The 19541-nt window shown below is 44.2% G+C and overlaps 1 protein-coding gene across 1 annotated transcript; it reads left to right on the forward strand.

The window, feature by feature from the left end:
• Positions 1-5472: 5472 nt before the first annotated feature.
• Positions 5473-19198, forward strand: LOC115770874 (homeobox protein prospero). The gene is made up of 5 exons (XM_030716311.1): positions 5473-9119; positions 9174-10977; positions 12181-12335; positions 17109-17253; positions 17657-19198. The coding sequence occupies exons 1-5, from the start codon at positions 5710-5712 to the stop codon at positions 17834-17836; spliced, it is 5694 nt and encodes a 1897-aa protein (XP_030572171.1). The 5' UTR covers positions 5473-5709; the 3' UTR covers positions 17837-19198.
• The last annotated feature ends 343 nt before the right edge of the window (positions 19199-19541 follow it).

Consider the following 19541-nt stretch of genomic DNA (forward strand, 5'->3'; position numbering starts at 1 on the left):
CCTTGTGATGACTGATAAAAAAAATAGGTCAAAGAAAAAGCAGCTAATTTTTTGCTAAACCTTGTTCTTTGTTGTTTATTATTCATATACAAAATTACCAAGATTGATCTTTAGCCGGCGAAGCATGCTATTTATGCATCTATTATCTAATTGTTTCTCTTAAGTGGCACATTTTCTCCCAGTGTAGCCAGCTAGATGTGGCAGTGACTACTACTATTGGCGGCGCTCCACTTGAGAGCTGCTGAAAGTTATTGATATCTATAGAGCCGCCATATGGCGACTAAATTGGTATCGCGGCTATAAAAGTATTTTCATGTAGTCAATGCTATCTCAATATATCTTATCAGCATATCACTGCGCTTGGCTGCAAGTCAAGAAATCCAGGATAAAATACAAATGACAAATATGTAAATTATAGCTCAGACAAACAGCTTGATTAGCAGATGCAATAGCCAGTTGTATACGGATAGCTCCAGTCAATTGTCTCCAACTCGAAATAATTGCATTTTATTGCAACCTTTTGCCCAATTTTGCGAACAAACTTTTCCCATAAACATTAAAATCTTTGCCGACAAGCCCGAACCATAAAGGATATTTTCTTTAAGCATAATTTTCGCTTGAATTGTGCCACAAAGTTGTTGCAGCCATTTGGCAGTTCTAGTGGAAACAACTGCCAGCAAAGTTTTACCAGCATTGCGAATCTAATGCTAATGTGCAGGATTAGCAATTGCTGTGGGGCGGCCAGGGGTAACGGGCTTTGCTTGTGCAATTACACACAAACAAGTTGAAAGGTGTTTTGGAACCTTGGCTGACAATCGGCAACTTCCGCTAAAGCCCAAGCAATATTTGAGAATTTAGAGAATTTCTTTCAGGTAACGCTTCGAAATCGGAGCCCATGTGTTCTCTCTATATTTTAAAATGTCAACCACCACCAGGCAGAAGCCAAAACGCCCCTTCTGGGTTGCCGCTGGTTCGCCTTGCCACGCTGCTTGCTTCCTTCGATCATCGTCAGCTTGTGGGCAGGCGCATTGAGGCATAGACCGAGTCGAGACCGATTCGAGTCGAGTCGGAGTCGAAGCCGAAGCCGAGTTGAAGTTCCACTTTATGTCCAGGTGTGCACTGGGCTCGTGGCTGCTGAGTTGTGGCACGTACTTGTTGTTGTTGCTTTTGTTGCCTGTCATGCGATCACGATTGCGATCATCATCATCATAATCATCAGTTGTACTGGGCTGTGCCTCGCACACACATAGGGGCCGCCTGGGGGTTGAATGAACAACCCAGCCTTCTCACTCACTCTAACTCTCTCTCTCTCTCTATCTCTAGCTTGTCTCTCCATATAACATTTTTGCTGTGATTTCTGGCAGTTACAACAGCTGGTATAAGATGCTGTCGTACTATATATACTATATCATGTTGCTAAAGATCTTATACAATTCATTAAAATCTATATCAAATAGTCATATTTGAATCAATTTGGCGATTCGTTGTCATCATTTTTGGGACCATCAAATGCTTCATAAACTTTTTAACGGATTTTAAAGTCAGTTGACCATAACGCAATTGCTTCCACATTTGTGTCCAAGTGTCGCCAGCTAGCCGAACCAGCCAGTCGGCCGGCCAGTTAGCCAGCCGGCCCAGCTTGAGCCAAAGCATATTTTAATGATGACACCCGGCCAAAATAACAACAACAACAACAAAGGCAAATGAGCAAGGAGAGGAGTGGAAGAAGAACACATGCCACACTTTGTACATTTTGTAGGTAGCAGGCGGCAGGCAGATATGATGGTTACATTACCGTGTGCCGCGATCTGTGAAGGCACATTCCAAAGCACGCTTTGAGATACATTCGCCCTGCGCACGACCCACACACACTATCAAAAATGTCTGTGTATGTGTGTGTGGGTGTGTGTACATGCAAAGTATGTAAACATTTTATAGAGCCCAACTTTGAACAGAATAACAAAAACCAAAATTTAAAACGACATTGTAAAGAAGCAGACATTTCTGGTACTCTTTAAAGGGAATTCTGCAAATAAATTTGACTTTTATTTATGTACAAAAAGTGCAATATAAGAATCAAATTAATAATACTATAGCAGTAAAATCATAACAATTTTAATTTTAATTATAAAGTGATCAACGCATATAAAATATATTAATTATATTTTAATAAATGCAATATATACATTTTAATATATTGTCAATCATTTTAAATAGGCTCTTGTTTATTTATGTCCATATAATCCAATACTTTTCATTAATATGATAAATAGAAATCAATTATTTGGCTATCATTTTTGGATACTGTTATAAAATACTAAAAGAGATTTCGAATTTCGAAATTAAAAATTTTTATTGCGAGCTTTTTCACTTCTATTCCATTTATTTAAGCCTTATTGTTTCGTAAATTCTTTAACCTTAAAATCTTAAAAAAAATTTAAACACGCACTCTTTCTGCTGTCTTGCCTGGCAAGTCCTTTAAAAAACTCTACAGCAGGGTGTCTATAGAAATGTGTTAAGGTCGTAATTATCTGCGCTGCTGTCGCTTAATGTTTGTCTGTTGTATGTAGGTGGGAAGTTCGCAGCGAAGCAACCTACTTTGATCCTTAGTGTACTATCTAAACTATGAAAGGGCCATATGGTACTTTTTGGTAGCGCTCTGAGGGTTGATAGTGCGCCCATGGATCAATAGAGCAACTGAAGACAACGTTTGCACTAGGTGCATTGAACTTTAAATAGGATACTTAGTTTTATATTTTTATTAATGGTGTGCATTTTGTGTTAATCAATATTCATTTCATTTTTGCATTTCTTACAGGAGGATCTATGATGAACGACGGAGAAAAATAATAACGCTTTGTTTGTGGTAAATATGCTGCTTAAATATATATTGACGCGTATTTCTAGAGATCTGCAGAGGTATTTCTGCTGCTCCTATCCCAAGCCCATGTTAGATCCTTGATATATACCTACATATAGGGGTGGCTCTTGCCGATGCCTTGCAAGCTGCACGCTTGCCAAGTACAGTCCCTTTGAAGAACCAGGACACGGGCCCAGCCAAGGGGCACAGCACACACAGGGGTGGGGACGTAGTTTTTGTTGACATTGACTTGGGCAACGAACCACGGGCAACGGGCGGGTTGGTTGCCTGCTCGCCTCGAGAACTGCATTCCAATGCAATTAGATGGCAAATGCGACTTTGTTGTCATGGCAATGCTTTAAAACGGCGCCTCCCGTAGGGGAGGATTCGGTTCTTGGAAAACTGCATATGGCATTTATACAAATACATACAACCACCAGTACCATGAGTAAAACCCGCTTTCTCCATCTACAGTTAACAGACAGTTGAAAAGTCTGAATTGCTAAATTATTTTTTTGAAGAGCTTGACAAACGAATTAAGAATGTAAATCCATTTACTAAAGGTAGCAAATGTTCATTTTAAATAGTTATCTAAATACATTTTTTTTAATTGAGTTAAACATAATAATAATAATAATAATAATAATAAACAAAGTAAACAATTTTATTTGTAAAAAAAATTTATTTTTAATAAATTATAATATTTTGTATTGTTGATCAAATACTTTTATTACCGCGTTTTCTCCCAGTTAGCTAACAAAACTTATACTCTTTTCAAAAGCTTAATTAATTTTAATAAAAAGGGTATTTAAAGTTCAAGATCACAAGAATCCTAGCTAAGCCTTCAATTATAGTTTAGTAAACCACTTATAGCTTAAAAAAAATAATATAAAATTTATTATTTATCGAAGATGAACAACTTAAGTATTCCCGTTTTTGAATTTTCGACAAATCAGAATAAAAAGTCTTGTACTTTTTACAACTCTCTAGAGATGAGAATGAAGTCATAAGCTCTTATGCATATGCGATTAATTTATTCACCATGTAGATATCGAAAACTTCTACTCTTAGATACAAAATTCGAGACTAGAAACGCCCCTCAATCAGTGTCAGTTTGACGCGTTGTGTAATGCCACAAAGTTTCCCAGTTCCAAAGTTCTCTTATTGATTATTTTGATGTGCTTACGCATTCGCTTCGTTGGGCATATGCAAAAGTATCTGTGTATCTACATAAAAGTATCTGCGGCTATACCGAAAGTAAGTCAAACTTGTTTATCAGCATAAATATAACACACGTTATCTCTATTTATTGTTCACGTATGTGGTAGATATGATAATTGGGTGGATGAGGAGAAAGGGGTGTAGCACACAGACACAAAAATAAGTTGCCAGCTAAATAAGCTCAAGTGGAGAAATTAGATAAAAACCTGTCGCATTGCAAAGCGGGCAAAGGGTTGGCTTTAGCTGAATTAAGGACCAAGCAGCTCACATACGCACGCATATACAAACACTCACAAAACTACCAACACACGCACACACAGCTTCCAGCTACTTCCCACCCGCCCAGACAGATGAGCAAAGGCAAAGGTCAGGCGAACAGAGTCAACCCCCAGCAGTAACCGAGCACCAACCAATCAAGTGGCCACCCAAACCAAAAGCTTCTGGCGCGCCACTTTTACTTTCCATTTAAACACCCTCCCAACCCGCAGCCCAGCATTCTGGTGACCCACCCATCGCCCTTTGCTGCCTTTCGCAATTAAATTGCTTGTTTATGTAAAAAAATTCGGTATTTTTATTTAGCAAAGTTTTGTGACTTCATCTTCTATATTCACAGAAACACTTTTTGAGCGCAAGCAAGGATTATTCAAGACAACAACAAAAATAAAGCCAAAACAAAAACAAAACGAAAAAAAAAAGGAAATTACGAAAACGAACAAATTTCAACGCAAGTTCTCGACAAAAGAAGCCGAAAAACACTTTTAGAGAATTATATATCAAAGCGAAACCTAACGACGAACCAAATAAAGAAAAACAAAAAAAAAAATTAAACGAAGACCAAAACAAAAAGAGAAAATAAAATCAACACAAATTTAAATAACATTAAATGCAAAGGACATTCGCATGTGTGTGGTGGTGGAAAGAAAATTCAAAACAAAATTCACAATTAGAAAACGCAGAAAAAAACGTAGAAAACGTAGACGCAAAATCAACAGCAACAGCAACAACAGAAACTGCAACTGCAACAAACTGTCAACAACATCGCGAGCAATTTTGAATTGTAACATTTCGACAAACAAGTTGAGCGAAAGCAAAATTTCAACGTTTGGCGCAACTAAACGAAGACAGCGAAAGAGAGGGAGAGAAAGAGAGAGAGCGAGCCCGTTACAAGGATAAGTAACCAGAAGAATTAGTAGTTCGGGTTAGCTACTAAGTTTTGAAGCATAGCAAATACGCACACACAAACACACGCAGACAACGACAACTCGGACCTACAAACAACCAGCTAAATCATAAAGAAAAGGATTACAGATCGGACAACCGAGTGGACTTAAACTTGAAATTACGCATACGCCGATTGAGCGCTACTGCGGCGAATTACTATACTAAGTTAAGGAGAGGAGCAGGAGAAAGCCGGCCACGACAACGCCGACAACATCGCCAACAACCAATCGAAGCCAAGGCGAAGTAAACGCTCTCTCATTAGCTAACTGGAGAAGTGGCCTCCTGCATGTGTGTGGCAGACGCTGTGAGAGCGCAATCGAAAGTGCAAGAGAGCAACGCTGCAAAGGCAACGGAGAGGCAACGTGGAGAGGCGAGCGCGCGCTGCTGCTGCTGTTTGGCGTCATCTTATGATGTCATCAGAGGAGTACGACGCGGACTGTTTTGGTTTGTACAGCGATGAGAACGATGTTCTGCTAAAGGCAACGGCAACCACATTGGAGGCAGAGGCTGAGTGTAAGCTGCAACCCCCACAGCAGGCAAAGAGCGTAGCGATTGCGCTGCCACCACCACCAACGCCGCAGCCACTGCAGGCAAGCAACGGCAACGGCAGCGGCATCGGTCGCACAACACCAACACAGACAAACGGTAGCGACGACGCGGCGAACTGCGGCGAAAACGTTAGCGAAGCGGAGAAGCATTGCAAAGGCAGAGCCAGCGACTCGGACGACGACGGTAACGACGAGGGCGACTCTGACTCGGACGACGTCGTCGTAATCGAAGGCAACAACGGCAAGGCGACCGCGATAGCAGCGGCAGCACCAACCAACAGTAACCGCCGCAGTCGCAGTCGCAGTCGTAGTAGTCGCCGTAACGCACTCAAACGACAAATCAGTCAGTCTACGGCCGTCGGCAAGACAACAACGTGCGCGGCTAAAAAACCGTTGACTACAGCGACAACATCAAGCAAAGTTGCCAGCAATTGTAACAGTAGCAACATTAACTCGAATTCGAACTTAGTGAGAAGTCGTCGCACGCGCACGCGATCCTTGAGCAAAGACAGTAACAATATTAGTAACAGTAACAGTAATTTGAATAGTAACAGTGTTTGTAATAGTGTTAACAATAACAGCTGCAGCAACGGCGGCGCAACGGCAACCGCTGCCTTCATGAGTAGCGCTGCTGCGGCTGCTGCGGGTGCCGCTGGTGGTGCACTCTACACTAACAACAACATTACCAACAACAACAATAACAACAGCAATAACAATAACAGCAACATCACGAGCAACTCAAACCTAAGCCCAACAGCAGCAACAATTGCCACAACAGCAGCAGCAACAACAGCAACTGCTTTATCCGGCTCCAGTTCGCCGGGCTCCGTAAATTCGGCATCATCGCTGCTTAGCGCAGCCTTTGGCAATCTATTTGGCGGCTCCTCGGCGAAAATGTTAAACGAGCTGTTCGGGCGGCAAATGAAGCAGGCCCAGGATGCCACCAGTGGGCTGCCACAGAGTCTCGACAATGCCATGTTGGCAGCGGCCATGGAAACGGCCACGAGTGCCGATCTGCTGAGCGCTGCTGGGCTGGTCAGCAGTTTAAATACCAGCAAATTGCTCAATAATAATAATAACAACAACAACAATACGCCGCTCAGCAACGGCAACAACAACAACAACAATGCTTCTATATCGCCAGGATCGGCTCACTCGTCCACTACCAAAGGTGGCAGCAGCCGGCGTGTGTCCAACTGCAGCGATCGCTCGCTGGATGGTAATCTGGCAGCAGCAGCAACAACAGCAGCAGCAGATGTTGCTGGTGGCTCGCCGCCGCGTGCGGCTTCGGTAAGTTCGTTGAATGGTGGCGCCAGCAACACCAACGAGCAGCAGCAACTGCAACATGATTTGGTGGCGCATCACATGTTGCGCAATATACTGCAGGGCAAAAAGGAGCTGATGCAGCTCGATCAGGAGCTGCGCACAGCCATGCAGCAACAGCAACAGCAACAACAGCAGCAGCAAAATCATGAGAAGCACCAACAGGAGCTGCACTCCAAGCTCAATAACAACACTACCACCAACAACAACAACAACGTCGTCTCAGAGAGCATCAATTTGATTGAGGACAGCGAAATGCCAGAGATTAAAATCAAAAGTGAGCCTGAGCTAATGGCATCAACAACACAGGCGCCGCATTCCCCACATGGCGGCAGCAGCCGCAGCCACAGCAGCAACAGCAGCAGCAGCCACAGCCACAACAGCAGCAACAACAGCATCGCAAGCAATGGCAGCCTGAGACGCAAATCCTCCGATTCACTGGACAGCATGCAGCGAGAAGAGCGTGCCACGCCTGCGACTACAGTTGAGCCACGGCTCCAGAATGAGGTGCTGCCGACGAAAAAGGAAGCCGTGGATGATATGCTGGACGAGGTGGAGCTGTTGGGCCTGTCTGGCCATGGGCATTCGCGGAACTCTGATCTGGAATCGCTGGCATCGCCGAGTCACTCGGACATGTTGCTGCTGGACAACAGCAAGGACGAGGTGCTGGACAACGACGACATAATCGAGGATGATGAGGACGACGATGATGACGACGATGATTGCATTGAGACAAAACGTGAGTCCAACACCAGCAGCTCCAACTGCCTCAAGAAACCCGGCATGGAGCTAAAGCGAGCCCGCGTCGAAAACATTGTGTCCAGCATGCGCTGCAGTCCCTCCGCAACGGCCCAGGCTGGCCAGTTGCAGGTGAATGGCTGCAAGAAGCGCAAGCTATATCAGCCCCAACAACATGCCATGGAGCGATATGTGGCCGCAGCGGCGGGTCTCAATTTTGGTCTGAATCTGCAAAGCATGATGCTCGACCAGGAGGACAGCGAATCCAATGAGCTGGAATCGCCGCAGATACAGCAAAAGCGCGTGGAGAAGAATGCGCTGAAGTCACAGCTGCGTTCCATGCAGGAACAGCTGGCCGAGATGCAACAAAAATATGTGCAGCTGTGCACGCGCATGGAGCAGGAGTCCGAGTGCCAGGAGCTGGACAACGATCACGAACAGGACATGGACAGCATGGAGCAAGAACAGGAACAGGAACAGGAGCAGGAGCCAGAGCCGTTGCAGCAACAAAACGATGACATCGAGCTCTCCCACTCGCCCACGCTCAGCGAATCCACGCCCAAGGAGTCAGCGGAACGTGCCGGCTCCAGTTCGCCCACATTGAAGCCACAGAGCAGCAGCAGCAATAAGAGCAGCAGCGACAATGTTGCTGCCACCACGCCCAATATGCTCACACAGATGATGTCCAAAATGATGTCCAGCAAGCTGCAGCATCAGCACAATCCGCTGGTGGGCGTCGCGCATCCAGCACTGCCCCAGGGCTTTCCGCCACTGCTGCAACATATGGGTGACATGTCGCATGCGGCTGCCATGTACCAGCAATTCTTCTTCGAGCAGGAGGCGCGCATGGCCAAAGAAGCTGCCGAGCAACAGCAGCAACAGCAGCAGCAGCAACAGCAACAGCAGCAACAACAGCAACAGCAGCAACAGCAACAGGAACAGCAGCGTCGCTATGAGCAGGAGCAGGAGCAGCAGCGACGCAAGGAAGAGCAACAACAGCAACTGCATCGCCAGCAACAACATTTGCAACAGTTGCAGCAACAGCAGCAGCAGATGGAGCATCATGTTGCCGCTGCTGTGCCACGCGTTCAGCTGCATCCTCCCGCCCGCCTCCCCACACGCATGGGCGGCGCTGCTGCTGCTGCTGCTGCTGCCGCACATAGTGTGCTCAAGTCCGAGCTATCCGAGAAGTTTCAAATGCTGCGCCAGCACAACAGCAGCAGTACCAGCAATAACAGCAGCAGCAACAACAACAACAACAGCAATAATAACAGCTCCATGATGCGCATGTCCGGCACCGATTTGGAGGGCCTGGCCGATGTGCTCAAATCAGAAATAACTACATCGCTGTCCGCTCTGGTGGACACAATTGTCACACGTTTTGTGCATCAGCGTCGCCTGTTCAGCAAACAGGCGGATTCGGTAACGGCGGCCGCCGAGCAGCTCAACAAGGATCTGATGCTGGCCTCCCAGATACTCGATCGCAAATCGCCGCGCACCAAAGTCGTCGCCGATCGCGGACACAGCGGCAACAGCGGCCATCCGGGCGCCCAGAACGGTCCGACGCCAGCAACACAATCAGGTAATAATGGTTCAATACTATTAGCTAATAGTCAGCAGGCGTGTCAGGGTCAGGGCAACAGCAGCAGTGCTGTCAATGCAAATCAGCAGCAGCAACAACAACAGCATCAACTTGCACAGCAGCAGCAGCAGCAACAACAGACCGCACAGCAGCTACAACAGCAACAGCAGCAACAACAGCAGCAACAGCAGCAACAACAGCCGCCACAGCCGCAACATGCCCTAAATCAATCGCAAGTTATGTCTGCCATGGCAGCTGCGCAGCAGCAATTGCCAAATTGCCAGCAGCTGATTGCTGCTCCCCGTCTCAATGGCAATCAATTGTCGTTTGCCTCACCCGCGGCCGCTGCTGCCGCCGCCATGGGCTTGCAAATGCATCATGCTGCCGCCGCGGCTGCCATGCAGCAGCAGCAGCAACAGCAACAGCAGCAACAGGCTGGTGAGGCGGCTGTTGCTGGCGGCAATGCGGTCAATACTGTTAACCAAACGAATGCAACTAACAATAGCTTAAGTTCACTTAATATACCACCACCTCACATACGTCCCTCGCCCACAGCGGCGGCCATGTTTCAGGCGCCCAAAACGCCCCAGGGCATGAATCCGGTAGCTGCGGCTGCGCTCTACAATTCGATGGCAAGTCCCTTCTGCCTGCCGCCCGATCAACAGCAACAACAGCAGCAGCAACAGGCCGTACAGCAGCAACAGCAACAGGCCGCGCAACAGCAGCATCAGAGCGCCCAACAAACCCAACAACAGCTGGAGCAGAATGAGGCCTTGAGCCTGGTGGTGACACCCAAGAAGAAACGACATAAGGTTACCGATACACGCATCACGCCGCGTACCGTCAGCCGCATATTGGCTCAGGATGGCGTTGTGCCGCCTAGTGGACAGGCAGCTGCCGCAGCAGTTGCTGCCGCTCAACAACAACAACAGCAACAGCAGCAGCAGCAGCAACAGCAGCAACAACAGAGCAGCAATGGTAGCAGCAACAACAACAACAATGCAACGCCCGCACAGAGCCCAACGGGTCGCGGCCAGGCCGCAGGCACATATCATCCACCGCCACCACCACCACCACCCATGATGCCAGTGTCTTTGCCCACCTCGGTGGCCATACCAAATCCATCGCTGCACGAATCCAAAGTCTTTTCGCCGTATAGTCCATTCTTCAATCCGCATGCGGCGCCGGGTCCACACGGTCCGCCACATGGCGGTCAGCCCACAGCTGCACAGTTGCACCACCAGCACCACCATCAGATGCAGCTTTCATCGAGTCCGCCAGGCAGTCTGGGCGCATTGATGGATTCGCGCGACTCACCGCCACTGCCACATCCGCCAACGATGCTCCATCCCGCTCTTTTGGCAGCTGCCCACCATGGCGGCTCACCGGACTACAAGACCTGCCTGCGAGCCGTCATGGATGCTCAGGATCGGCAGTCCGAGTGTAACTCGGCCGACATGACATTCGATGGCATGCAGCCTACTATATCCTTTTTAAAACAACAACAACAATCGCAGCTATCCGGAGTGCACTCAGTGCCAATGGTCAAGTGAGTTTAACCCATCTAGTCCACACAGTGCCAAGTGGTGCAGAGCAATTGGCTTGCATTGGGGAGACGAACTTAAGTACATTTACCTGAACGCAATCAAAGGGGCCTTGCTTACAAAACGAAACCAATCAAGTGTCTTCTTCAGTTTATTTATTTCCCATTTAAACTAAATTCTTTTATAAAATGTAATCAAAACCTTATTTATTGCAACGCCCCAAACGACACAGCAACAAACAGCTAACCAATCCAACGGCCACCCAACCCCACATCCAGACCTCAGCGAGGAACCCTCAAGTCATCATCGTCTCGGTCTCGACCGCCTCTTGGCTTGAGTTGCATTTGCAATCGCAGCAACAGCAACTAGCAAAAAATCAATGCCCAATCGGCACAGCCAATTGCAATGTGCTCCAAGTGTTGCCTCCCACCGCAACCCACCCCTTCGAAGACCCCACTAAGCAGCGCACCAACAACAGCCTGAATTCATTCTCAATATACCCTTTACTGTGTCAGGTACGACGATTATGTTATAAATTCAAGACGTGTCCGTAGCACGGTGGGCTTAACGTCTGAGCACGAAGTTTATGGATCAAATCTCCTTGAAAACTTTTAAATATATCTAATAAATAATTTCCTCTTTATTATAAGGAATCTTATTATCTATATAAAAAGCATAATTAGCTTCTGTTTTGGAGTTCTCTAGTTTTTAGTTTAGCGAATAGTAAGCTTCGAGCTTAAGCAATTTGTAGAGCAATCAAATTTCGTTGCAACTGGCTGCTTGTCAGTTTTCTCTATTCTCGCAGTTTTGTGTTTTCAATCAGCCAACGGCAAGTGGCAAGCTCAGCGCCCCTTTCCACAGCACCCAACCCTCCTTCCTGCTATCCTCCCGCATTACACTACACGACGCCCTTAGATGTTCATTATTGGCATTTATTGCTGCCTTTGCAACACTTGAAAGTGCAACAGCAAAGTTAGACATGCCCCTTCGTCAACTCTTTGGCTTTGCCCCCCACCCACACACTTGGCACGAACGTGGAAACTTCCTTGGGTGGAAACTGCATTGACTATAATAACCATATACCATATTATATACGACATATATACATTTAGCAATCATTGCGAATCCTTGACTCCTCTGCACTCTTCTACATTGACACCGATGCACCTGCGCAAGGCCAAGCTGATGTTCTTCTGGGTGCGCTACCCGAGCTCAGCGGTGCTCAAGATGTACTTTCCGGACATAAAGTTCAACAAAAATAATACAGCACAATTGGTGAAATGGTTCTCGAATTTTCGGTAAGTTGCACACGCCTCCACACACGCCCACCTACACTTATCTCTATATATATATTTATAATACCCCTATAAGTATCTGTGATATCTGTCTCTCTCACTCTTAAATTATGTGTAACTTTTTTCAAGCAGCATTCATTTTTATGATTTCATTTATGTTTTCATTAAGTATGTGTGTGTATATATACTATATACACTATCTATATCTGTCAGGCACTTTCAACAGAAATTCCAATTCAATCCGATTGCCAACTGTCGAATCCTTGACTCGCACTCAAGAAAGCGCACCAACTGACGTCCCAGCACATGCAATGCGCTCCCCACCCCATTTAAGCCCGCCCCAAAACCAACTACGAGAAAGAACGGCTATTTTCGACAGGCCAAAATGTTAATACCCTTGTATGTAAGGAGCATAGTGAAGCCTTGGTTAGAATATCCTACGAACGTAACATTCTTATTCTTAAAGAGCTATATGATATAGTAATCCGAGTTTTGCTCATTAATTTCAAGTTGAGTCAAGAAACAGAGGTAAATTTTCGTTCGATAACCATATTATATAGTGATCTGATCATATTCATGACGAAAGCTTTAGAGCCGAGAGACTAGTTTGCATAGAAACAGAAATCAATCGTAAATGTCTCACTCTCCCATGACTGAATAATACCATCCACAATGGTATTCAATATAATGTATTTCCCAATTTCATTTGCAATACTTGCACGTCAGTTGTTGTCTGGGGGCGCAAGAAGTTGCAAAAAAAAGGAAAAATAATAAATAAATAGATATATATTTATTAGAAGTCAGAAAACTGAAACGACAGCTGGCAAAGGCTTCAGAGCTCGGTGCGGCACAACTGAGGGTCCTGCAGTATTTTGCAGTGAAGAGCTGTGCTTCGATTTTCGCGCCAAATTCGAGGCACATCTGCAGCCAACCACGCGACAGGACAATAGTTCACCTGGATTTTGATTTCAGCCCCTAACACAAAACACACAATCACACAGGCACACACACATACGCACATAGCTCACTGACTTAGCAGCTGTCCCTTCGGCTGCTCGTGCTTAAGCACCTATCCCCTAACCCTGCCCGTCCCTCCCTGCCCTGATTTGTCTCAAGACATGCGCAACGTCTTAAGAAATTCGCCGTAGTCTTTACCTGCGCACCAAAAACTCGGCACGGGCCCGGCTTTGCGAGGTTTTTCCCTCGGCTTTGCACCTTTTGTTTAGTTTTTTGTTTTGGGTAGTTTCTTAGGGGTTGCTGCTCCACAGGGTTGTCTTATGAATGAAACCAGACTTTGCATGGGAATTTCTTGGCGTATCTCCTTATTTCTTTTTCTCGTTTGCGACTTCAACTTTCGACTGCTGAGGTTAAAATGGGTGGGAATATTTTTGTTGATTGCATTTGATTTTTATTTTCTGCTTTTTAAGTTCCCAGCGCTTAATACTGAGGGTTAAATCGCCGCGTAACGGTTTTCTTTTTCTTGATTTTCAGTTACTTAACTTTTTTGCATTTGTATCTCATGAGGTTATGTTGCATTTGCAGTTGTATTTTCATTTATTTATCAACATGCAAGCCAAGGAAACTAGCACTTACTCACACGTACTCATCAAAGTTTAACACTATGAGTTTAACCCACACTCTCGCACAAACATTATACGCTTAATAACATGTTGCATGCGGCTTGTTGTGGCCACTTAAGAAAATGCAAAGTATCTGCCGCTGCCCTGCAACATTGAGTCCTGGTCCATGGTGCTTTGCCGCATATTTGAAGTGTGAAAGAATGTGGCAGTAGCCGCTGCTTATTAAAAATAGAGGGAGCCTCGAGCTGGCGCCGGGACTGTGGCTGGAACAGTGGCTGGGGTTGAGTGTAGCCATTTCTTGCTACTCTTTGTCCTTTGTGTTGGCTAATTAGCCCAAGTGCCTTTTGTATTTGTATGGCACTTATATAATTGCATTATCTACCGCAGCTCTTATGGCAAATGCAAATACTGAAAAGAAAGCAGCCAAAGTACCATGCATGTCCTGCCAGCACACACACACATACAGTGGGTGCCAGGCTAATTAGTTTGTTTGACTCTGACTGCCAGTTAGACGCAAATGCAGCTCCTTTCTTTGGGTTTTGTTTGGGGCAGCTACTTGAGAATCGCGCCTGGCGAGATGCGCATAATGGCAGTCCCCTTCCTGCCGCGCTTAGCTGGTAAAAGGCGCTCAAGGATATGCAAGGAACTCACACACACGCTCTCCACACACACATGACATGACTACCTATGCGCTGTGTTTTTTTTTGTGTTTGTTTTTGCCTATTTTTTGTTTTGTTTGTTTTTTGTGTTTCTCATCGAGCATTTTGAGGTTAAGTGTCCTTAGAGAAGCTAAAGTACTCCCCCTCCACCCCACCCCTCTTAACCCGCCCCTGCCAGCCAGCCAGCCGCGTGAAAAGATCTTGCTGAAATAATAAAAAAAAAGGAAAATATCATGAAATGAACAGCAACAACAACAGCACACATGATACGTATCTAAAAAAACATACACACACAAACACACACACACATATTTCAGTATATATATAACGATGCTTACATATCTATATATATATATATATAAAGTGTTGCCAATTACTTCATTAATGTATGAGGTAGAGATGTCTGCATATGTGTGGGTGAGTATGTGTGAGCTTATTAATGTACTTTACTCTCTATTCATAACATAAGTGAATGGCACTTCTGAAGAAAGCAAAGAAGTAGCAAAGAAGCAGACTTGACACACACACACGCACACACACAGCGAAACACAGACACACATACACAAACAAGAGCCACACTTAAACAGTCAGTAGTGTGTGCACGCTTGCATGCAAATGGGCAGAAGAAGCAGCAGTAGCTGCCGCACTTATGGCCACGCCCATGCCACGCCCCGAAAAATGCAGCATACAAAATAATGAATTGTAAATAGGCTACGAAAAATATATAAACTAATTAGTTAGAGCAGCGAGTGCACATCCGTTAACGCCATTTTGTGTGTGTGCGAGTGTGCGAGTGTGTGTGTTTCGCAGCGTATTATCTAAATTAAGTGGTGCACACTTATGGCAGGCAGTTAGCTAAACTTCCTTTTCCTGGCCCCCACAAACCCAACCAAGCCCAGCCCAGACCAACCAAGCCGCAACACTTGATGCGGCATTTGAAAGCCTGCCTCAAGCGAAACGGCAACAACATCAACAACAGGCAAAACCCAAAGCTAATTGCATTAACACACACATACACACGCACACACGTACACACAAAATATTGTGCTTTTCACACACGCCTACAAGTAGGCAACTGCATTGTTGTCAAACGCCTAATAACTATAGACCACAAAGCGCAAAGCCCCTGCCACATTTCTAGATATTGTTGCAAGCCTTAACAAAGGCACCCACGAACACTCACGCACACACACACACACACACACACACACACACACACACACACACACACACACACAATCTGTCACAATTTGTACTGTTGGCTTCTTGTGGCTGGGCCCCACTCCCACCCCACCTCTCTCATTATGTGGACTGCCCATTGTAGGGAAGGCCCGCCGCAGTTGCTGTTCAAGTGCGCGTGGCAGCCGCCTCCGGGGAGCTCCTCGCAGCTTGACAGGCCTCGTTCCCATTCGCGATGAGACTTGCAAAGATTTAGCTACTTGCCACCGCGAATCAGTTCTATTTGTGCAAAGCGCGCTTATTGTTTGGAAAAAATCAACACGAGAAATATTATGCAGCTGCTGGGAAATCTTGAAATTAGCGCGATTATCGGAGCGTTGCCAAAGTGGGCGGGCAGCAACAATTGCAGCTCACAGACTACGTGACTGGGTTAGGGGTGGACTGTTCATTAGAAAAAGACAAGCAATCACTTACACACACACACCCAAGCCCCACTCCCCGGCACTGCCCTGTTGCTCCATGGCAGACACAAATCACTTGACTAAACAAGGCGGCGACACAGCAGCCAGCACGAGAAGGCACCACTGAGAGGCACCACTGAGCCACCGGCTGCACTTGCTAATTAAGTCCCCAACCACTAGGCAATTGGCAGTCGACAGTCGGCCCAAAGGGTGAAGCGAAACCACAGCAAGAAGACGCTGCACGTTGATTTGCAATTGTTACTGCCCACATCGGGGCGCCAGGATATACATATATATGTATTGCTGCAGTACCCTTCAACGCTGTCGTTGCACATTTGAGATTTATTAAAAATTCTTTACAACAAAGAAGCACAAAAATCACTTCCACACATATACACAGACACCGAGACAAAGTCGAGGCTTTTAGGGTAGGAAATCGTGGCGCGCCTAAGAGTATGCTGCAAATTTATTAATAATGTCATATTGCAAAGTCGATCCAATATAATGCATTAAGCCCATAGAGTCGAGAGCAACAGCAGTCTGAGTTAGGCTTTGAGGCTACAGAGAGACAGACAGGCGTCCTGTGAGTGCGAGTTGGAACTTCCTTTTTAGGGGTGTATGCATGTGACTACTTTTTGATTTTCAATTCGAGTTCAGTTTTGTTCCAATTATATGTATTTCATTTACTTGACTATTTGTGTTTTATAATTTCGTTTTTTTTTTATACGTATCTCTTTTATGATTTTTGTATGTTTTACCTTTATTTCGTAAATTTGAATGCTGTCCAAAATACTACAAAATCTCCAAAAAAAAAAAAAAAAAACAATAACAAATCAAAGCATAGCTAAATAGTATACTGACCAAATCCAAACATATTCCTCATCTACGCATCTGCAGAGAATTCTACTACATACAAATGGAGAAATATGCACGACAAGCTGTCACTGAAGGCATCAAGACACCCGATGATCTGTTGATTGCTGGAGATAGTGAATTATATCGCGTGCTCAATTTGCACTACAATCGCAATAATCACATTGAGGTATGCAACAAAAACACACTAACAAGCAGAGCTGTAAATACTTTTAATTACAAGTAACTTAGAACTTCAAAAATGGTTCACTTCTCTATTACAATTACTTTTGAACATATAAATTTAATTAAAGTAATTACCAAAGTAAATGAAATTTTTTATGTAATAAGGTAATTACACCTCTGTTAATAAAATTAACATTAACATACACATTAACGGAGTACGGTGTACAAGTGTGAGAGTGTGTGTGTTGCTATAAACTATGGCACACTCACACACTCATACTCTCTCACTCACTCACATACATATGCACACACACACACACACAATACATTAACACAACGATCTTTCGCTGCCGTGACCTTTTTGCTAATGTTATCGTCTTCGCCTTCGACTCCGCCCACGCCCACAGGTACCCCAAAATTTTCGCTTTGTGGTCGAACAGACACTGCGTGAATTTTTCCGTGCAATACAGGGTGGCAAAGACACCGAGCAATCGTGGAAGAAATCTATATACAAAATAATCTCACGCATGGACGATCCCGTGCCCGAATACTTCAAGTCGCCGAATTTTTTAGAGCAACTGGAATAAGTGGAGGAGTTGGCTATGCCAACGATGCCACCACCCCAGAATCAACCTACGAACCCTGCTACGACTACCACAACAACAACTGCAACAACAGCAATGCCGAAAGCGAAGCGAAAACAAAAGTTAAAAAGTTAAATCTACGGAAGAAATACAACTGGATATAATGCATATATAACATTTGTATTATGTGCACACTCACACCAAAGAGGCAACACTTTTCTTAGGTATTCCCCGGATTTTTCTTTTGGCCTGTCGTCGAAAATGAATAGAATAACCACAACCACAAGAAAGAAATCAATTTGCAATCGGAAATATTTCTGTAGAGCCGTAAAATATTTTTTTTTAAATTTCGCAAAATGCCGTCGTCGCTCCCTGGAGCTAAACAAAAACAACAAAATACACAATAATAGGCGAAAGTCGCATTAGGTTTAATGCAACAGCAAAATCAAATAAAAACACACTTACACACACACAATATATATATAAACATGCCTCAGCCTAAAACGTGAGCGCTGAAAAGTATGCAACGCTTTTGATCATCTACCAAATGTTGTCCCATCAAAAGAAAAAGAACAAGAAATATAGTGCAAATTTAAAACCTGAGCCGGTAAAGACACCAGCACTCTCACACTTACACATTCACACACACACACACACACACACACACATAAACGCATACACTACAATTGTATCTATACAGAGTGTAAACTGTACTCTGACCGTTGGGGTTGCTAGTTGAAATTTTTTAAAAAATATTTTTACTATACGTTTATATTACAAATACATACATAGTTGAGCAATCTATTAATCTACCGAAAGTTGACACACATTCCAAAGACACAATCTAATCATAAACAAACACATACACACACACTTTTACACTTCGGTACAGTTTTCGCAGGAATTTAGAGTGTGTTTTTCCAGCCGATTGAAAAGTTCTTTGCAGCTGGAGCTGTTACTGATCCAATTGCAGACAAACTTTTCTGAACGTCTTTTAGGCGGCAGTGTTGCACAAGCTTTAAAAAAGTGTAATGCAATGTTGTCGTAAGAACATAAAATAAATTAACCAAGTTCAGGTTGCTTATTTCCTTTTAACATTAAGCACAATTCAATGTCTATAAAAAAGCAAAAAAAAAAAAAAAAACAAAAAAAAAACAAAAGAAAATTAATCAAGAAAAACGTATAAATTCGCGAGTAGTATTTACAATGAAAAAACTAATAATAATTTGTATTAGCAGCGGGCGTTAGGGTAGTTAAATTTATTTAATGTTATGCAAAAAAATACGACCAAAGTTTATTGTTAATGTGCTAAATTTTAATGCGATTTTTTATTTTAAATCATGGCCCATCTTTAAATAAAAATTTTTGAATGCACCCAATTGTGCACGCATATTAATTTTTTAAAACCAACACACACACACACACACACACTAGTCTGTTATTTATGTATATATACGTTTAGTTGAATAGCATTCGATTTAAGTTTATATTTAGTTTAATTTACTTGGCCTTAAGTTGCAACAAATATATAAAAAACCAAATATATACACAAAACAAGAAAACCACATTAAAATCAAAACATTTGAGTTTCTTTTCTTATATGTTATCGATCCCACATTTTATCGTTTTGAATATATGTGCCGCCGGCTGTGTACCTCATTATGCACTTTCATTTCACACCAAGCATGGAAAGTGGGCGGGTTAAGAG

This window comes from Drosophila novamexicana, unplaced genomic scaffold (genome assembly GCF_003285875.2).
Source record: "Drosophila novamexicana strain 15010-1031.04,08,12 unplaced genomic scaffold, DnovRS2.1 tig00004560-arrow-pilon, whole genome shotgun sequence".
NCBI lineage: Eukaryota > Metazoa > Arthropoda > Insecta > Diptera > Drosophilidae > Drosophila > Drosophila novamexicana.

Coding starts and splice junctions, on each gene's coding strand:
- LOC115770874 (XM_030716311.1), top strand. CDS start 5,710: ATGATGTCATCAGAGGAGTACGACGCGGACTGTTTTGGTTTGTACAGC. Junction 9,120..9,173: donor AAGTTTCAAATGCTGCGCCA/GCACAACAGCAG, acceptor CAACAACAACAG/CAATAATAACAGCTCCATGA. Junction 10,978..12,180: donor TCGATGGCATGCAGCCTACT/ATATCCTTTTTA, acceptor ACTCCTCTGCAC/TCTTCTACATTGACACCGAT.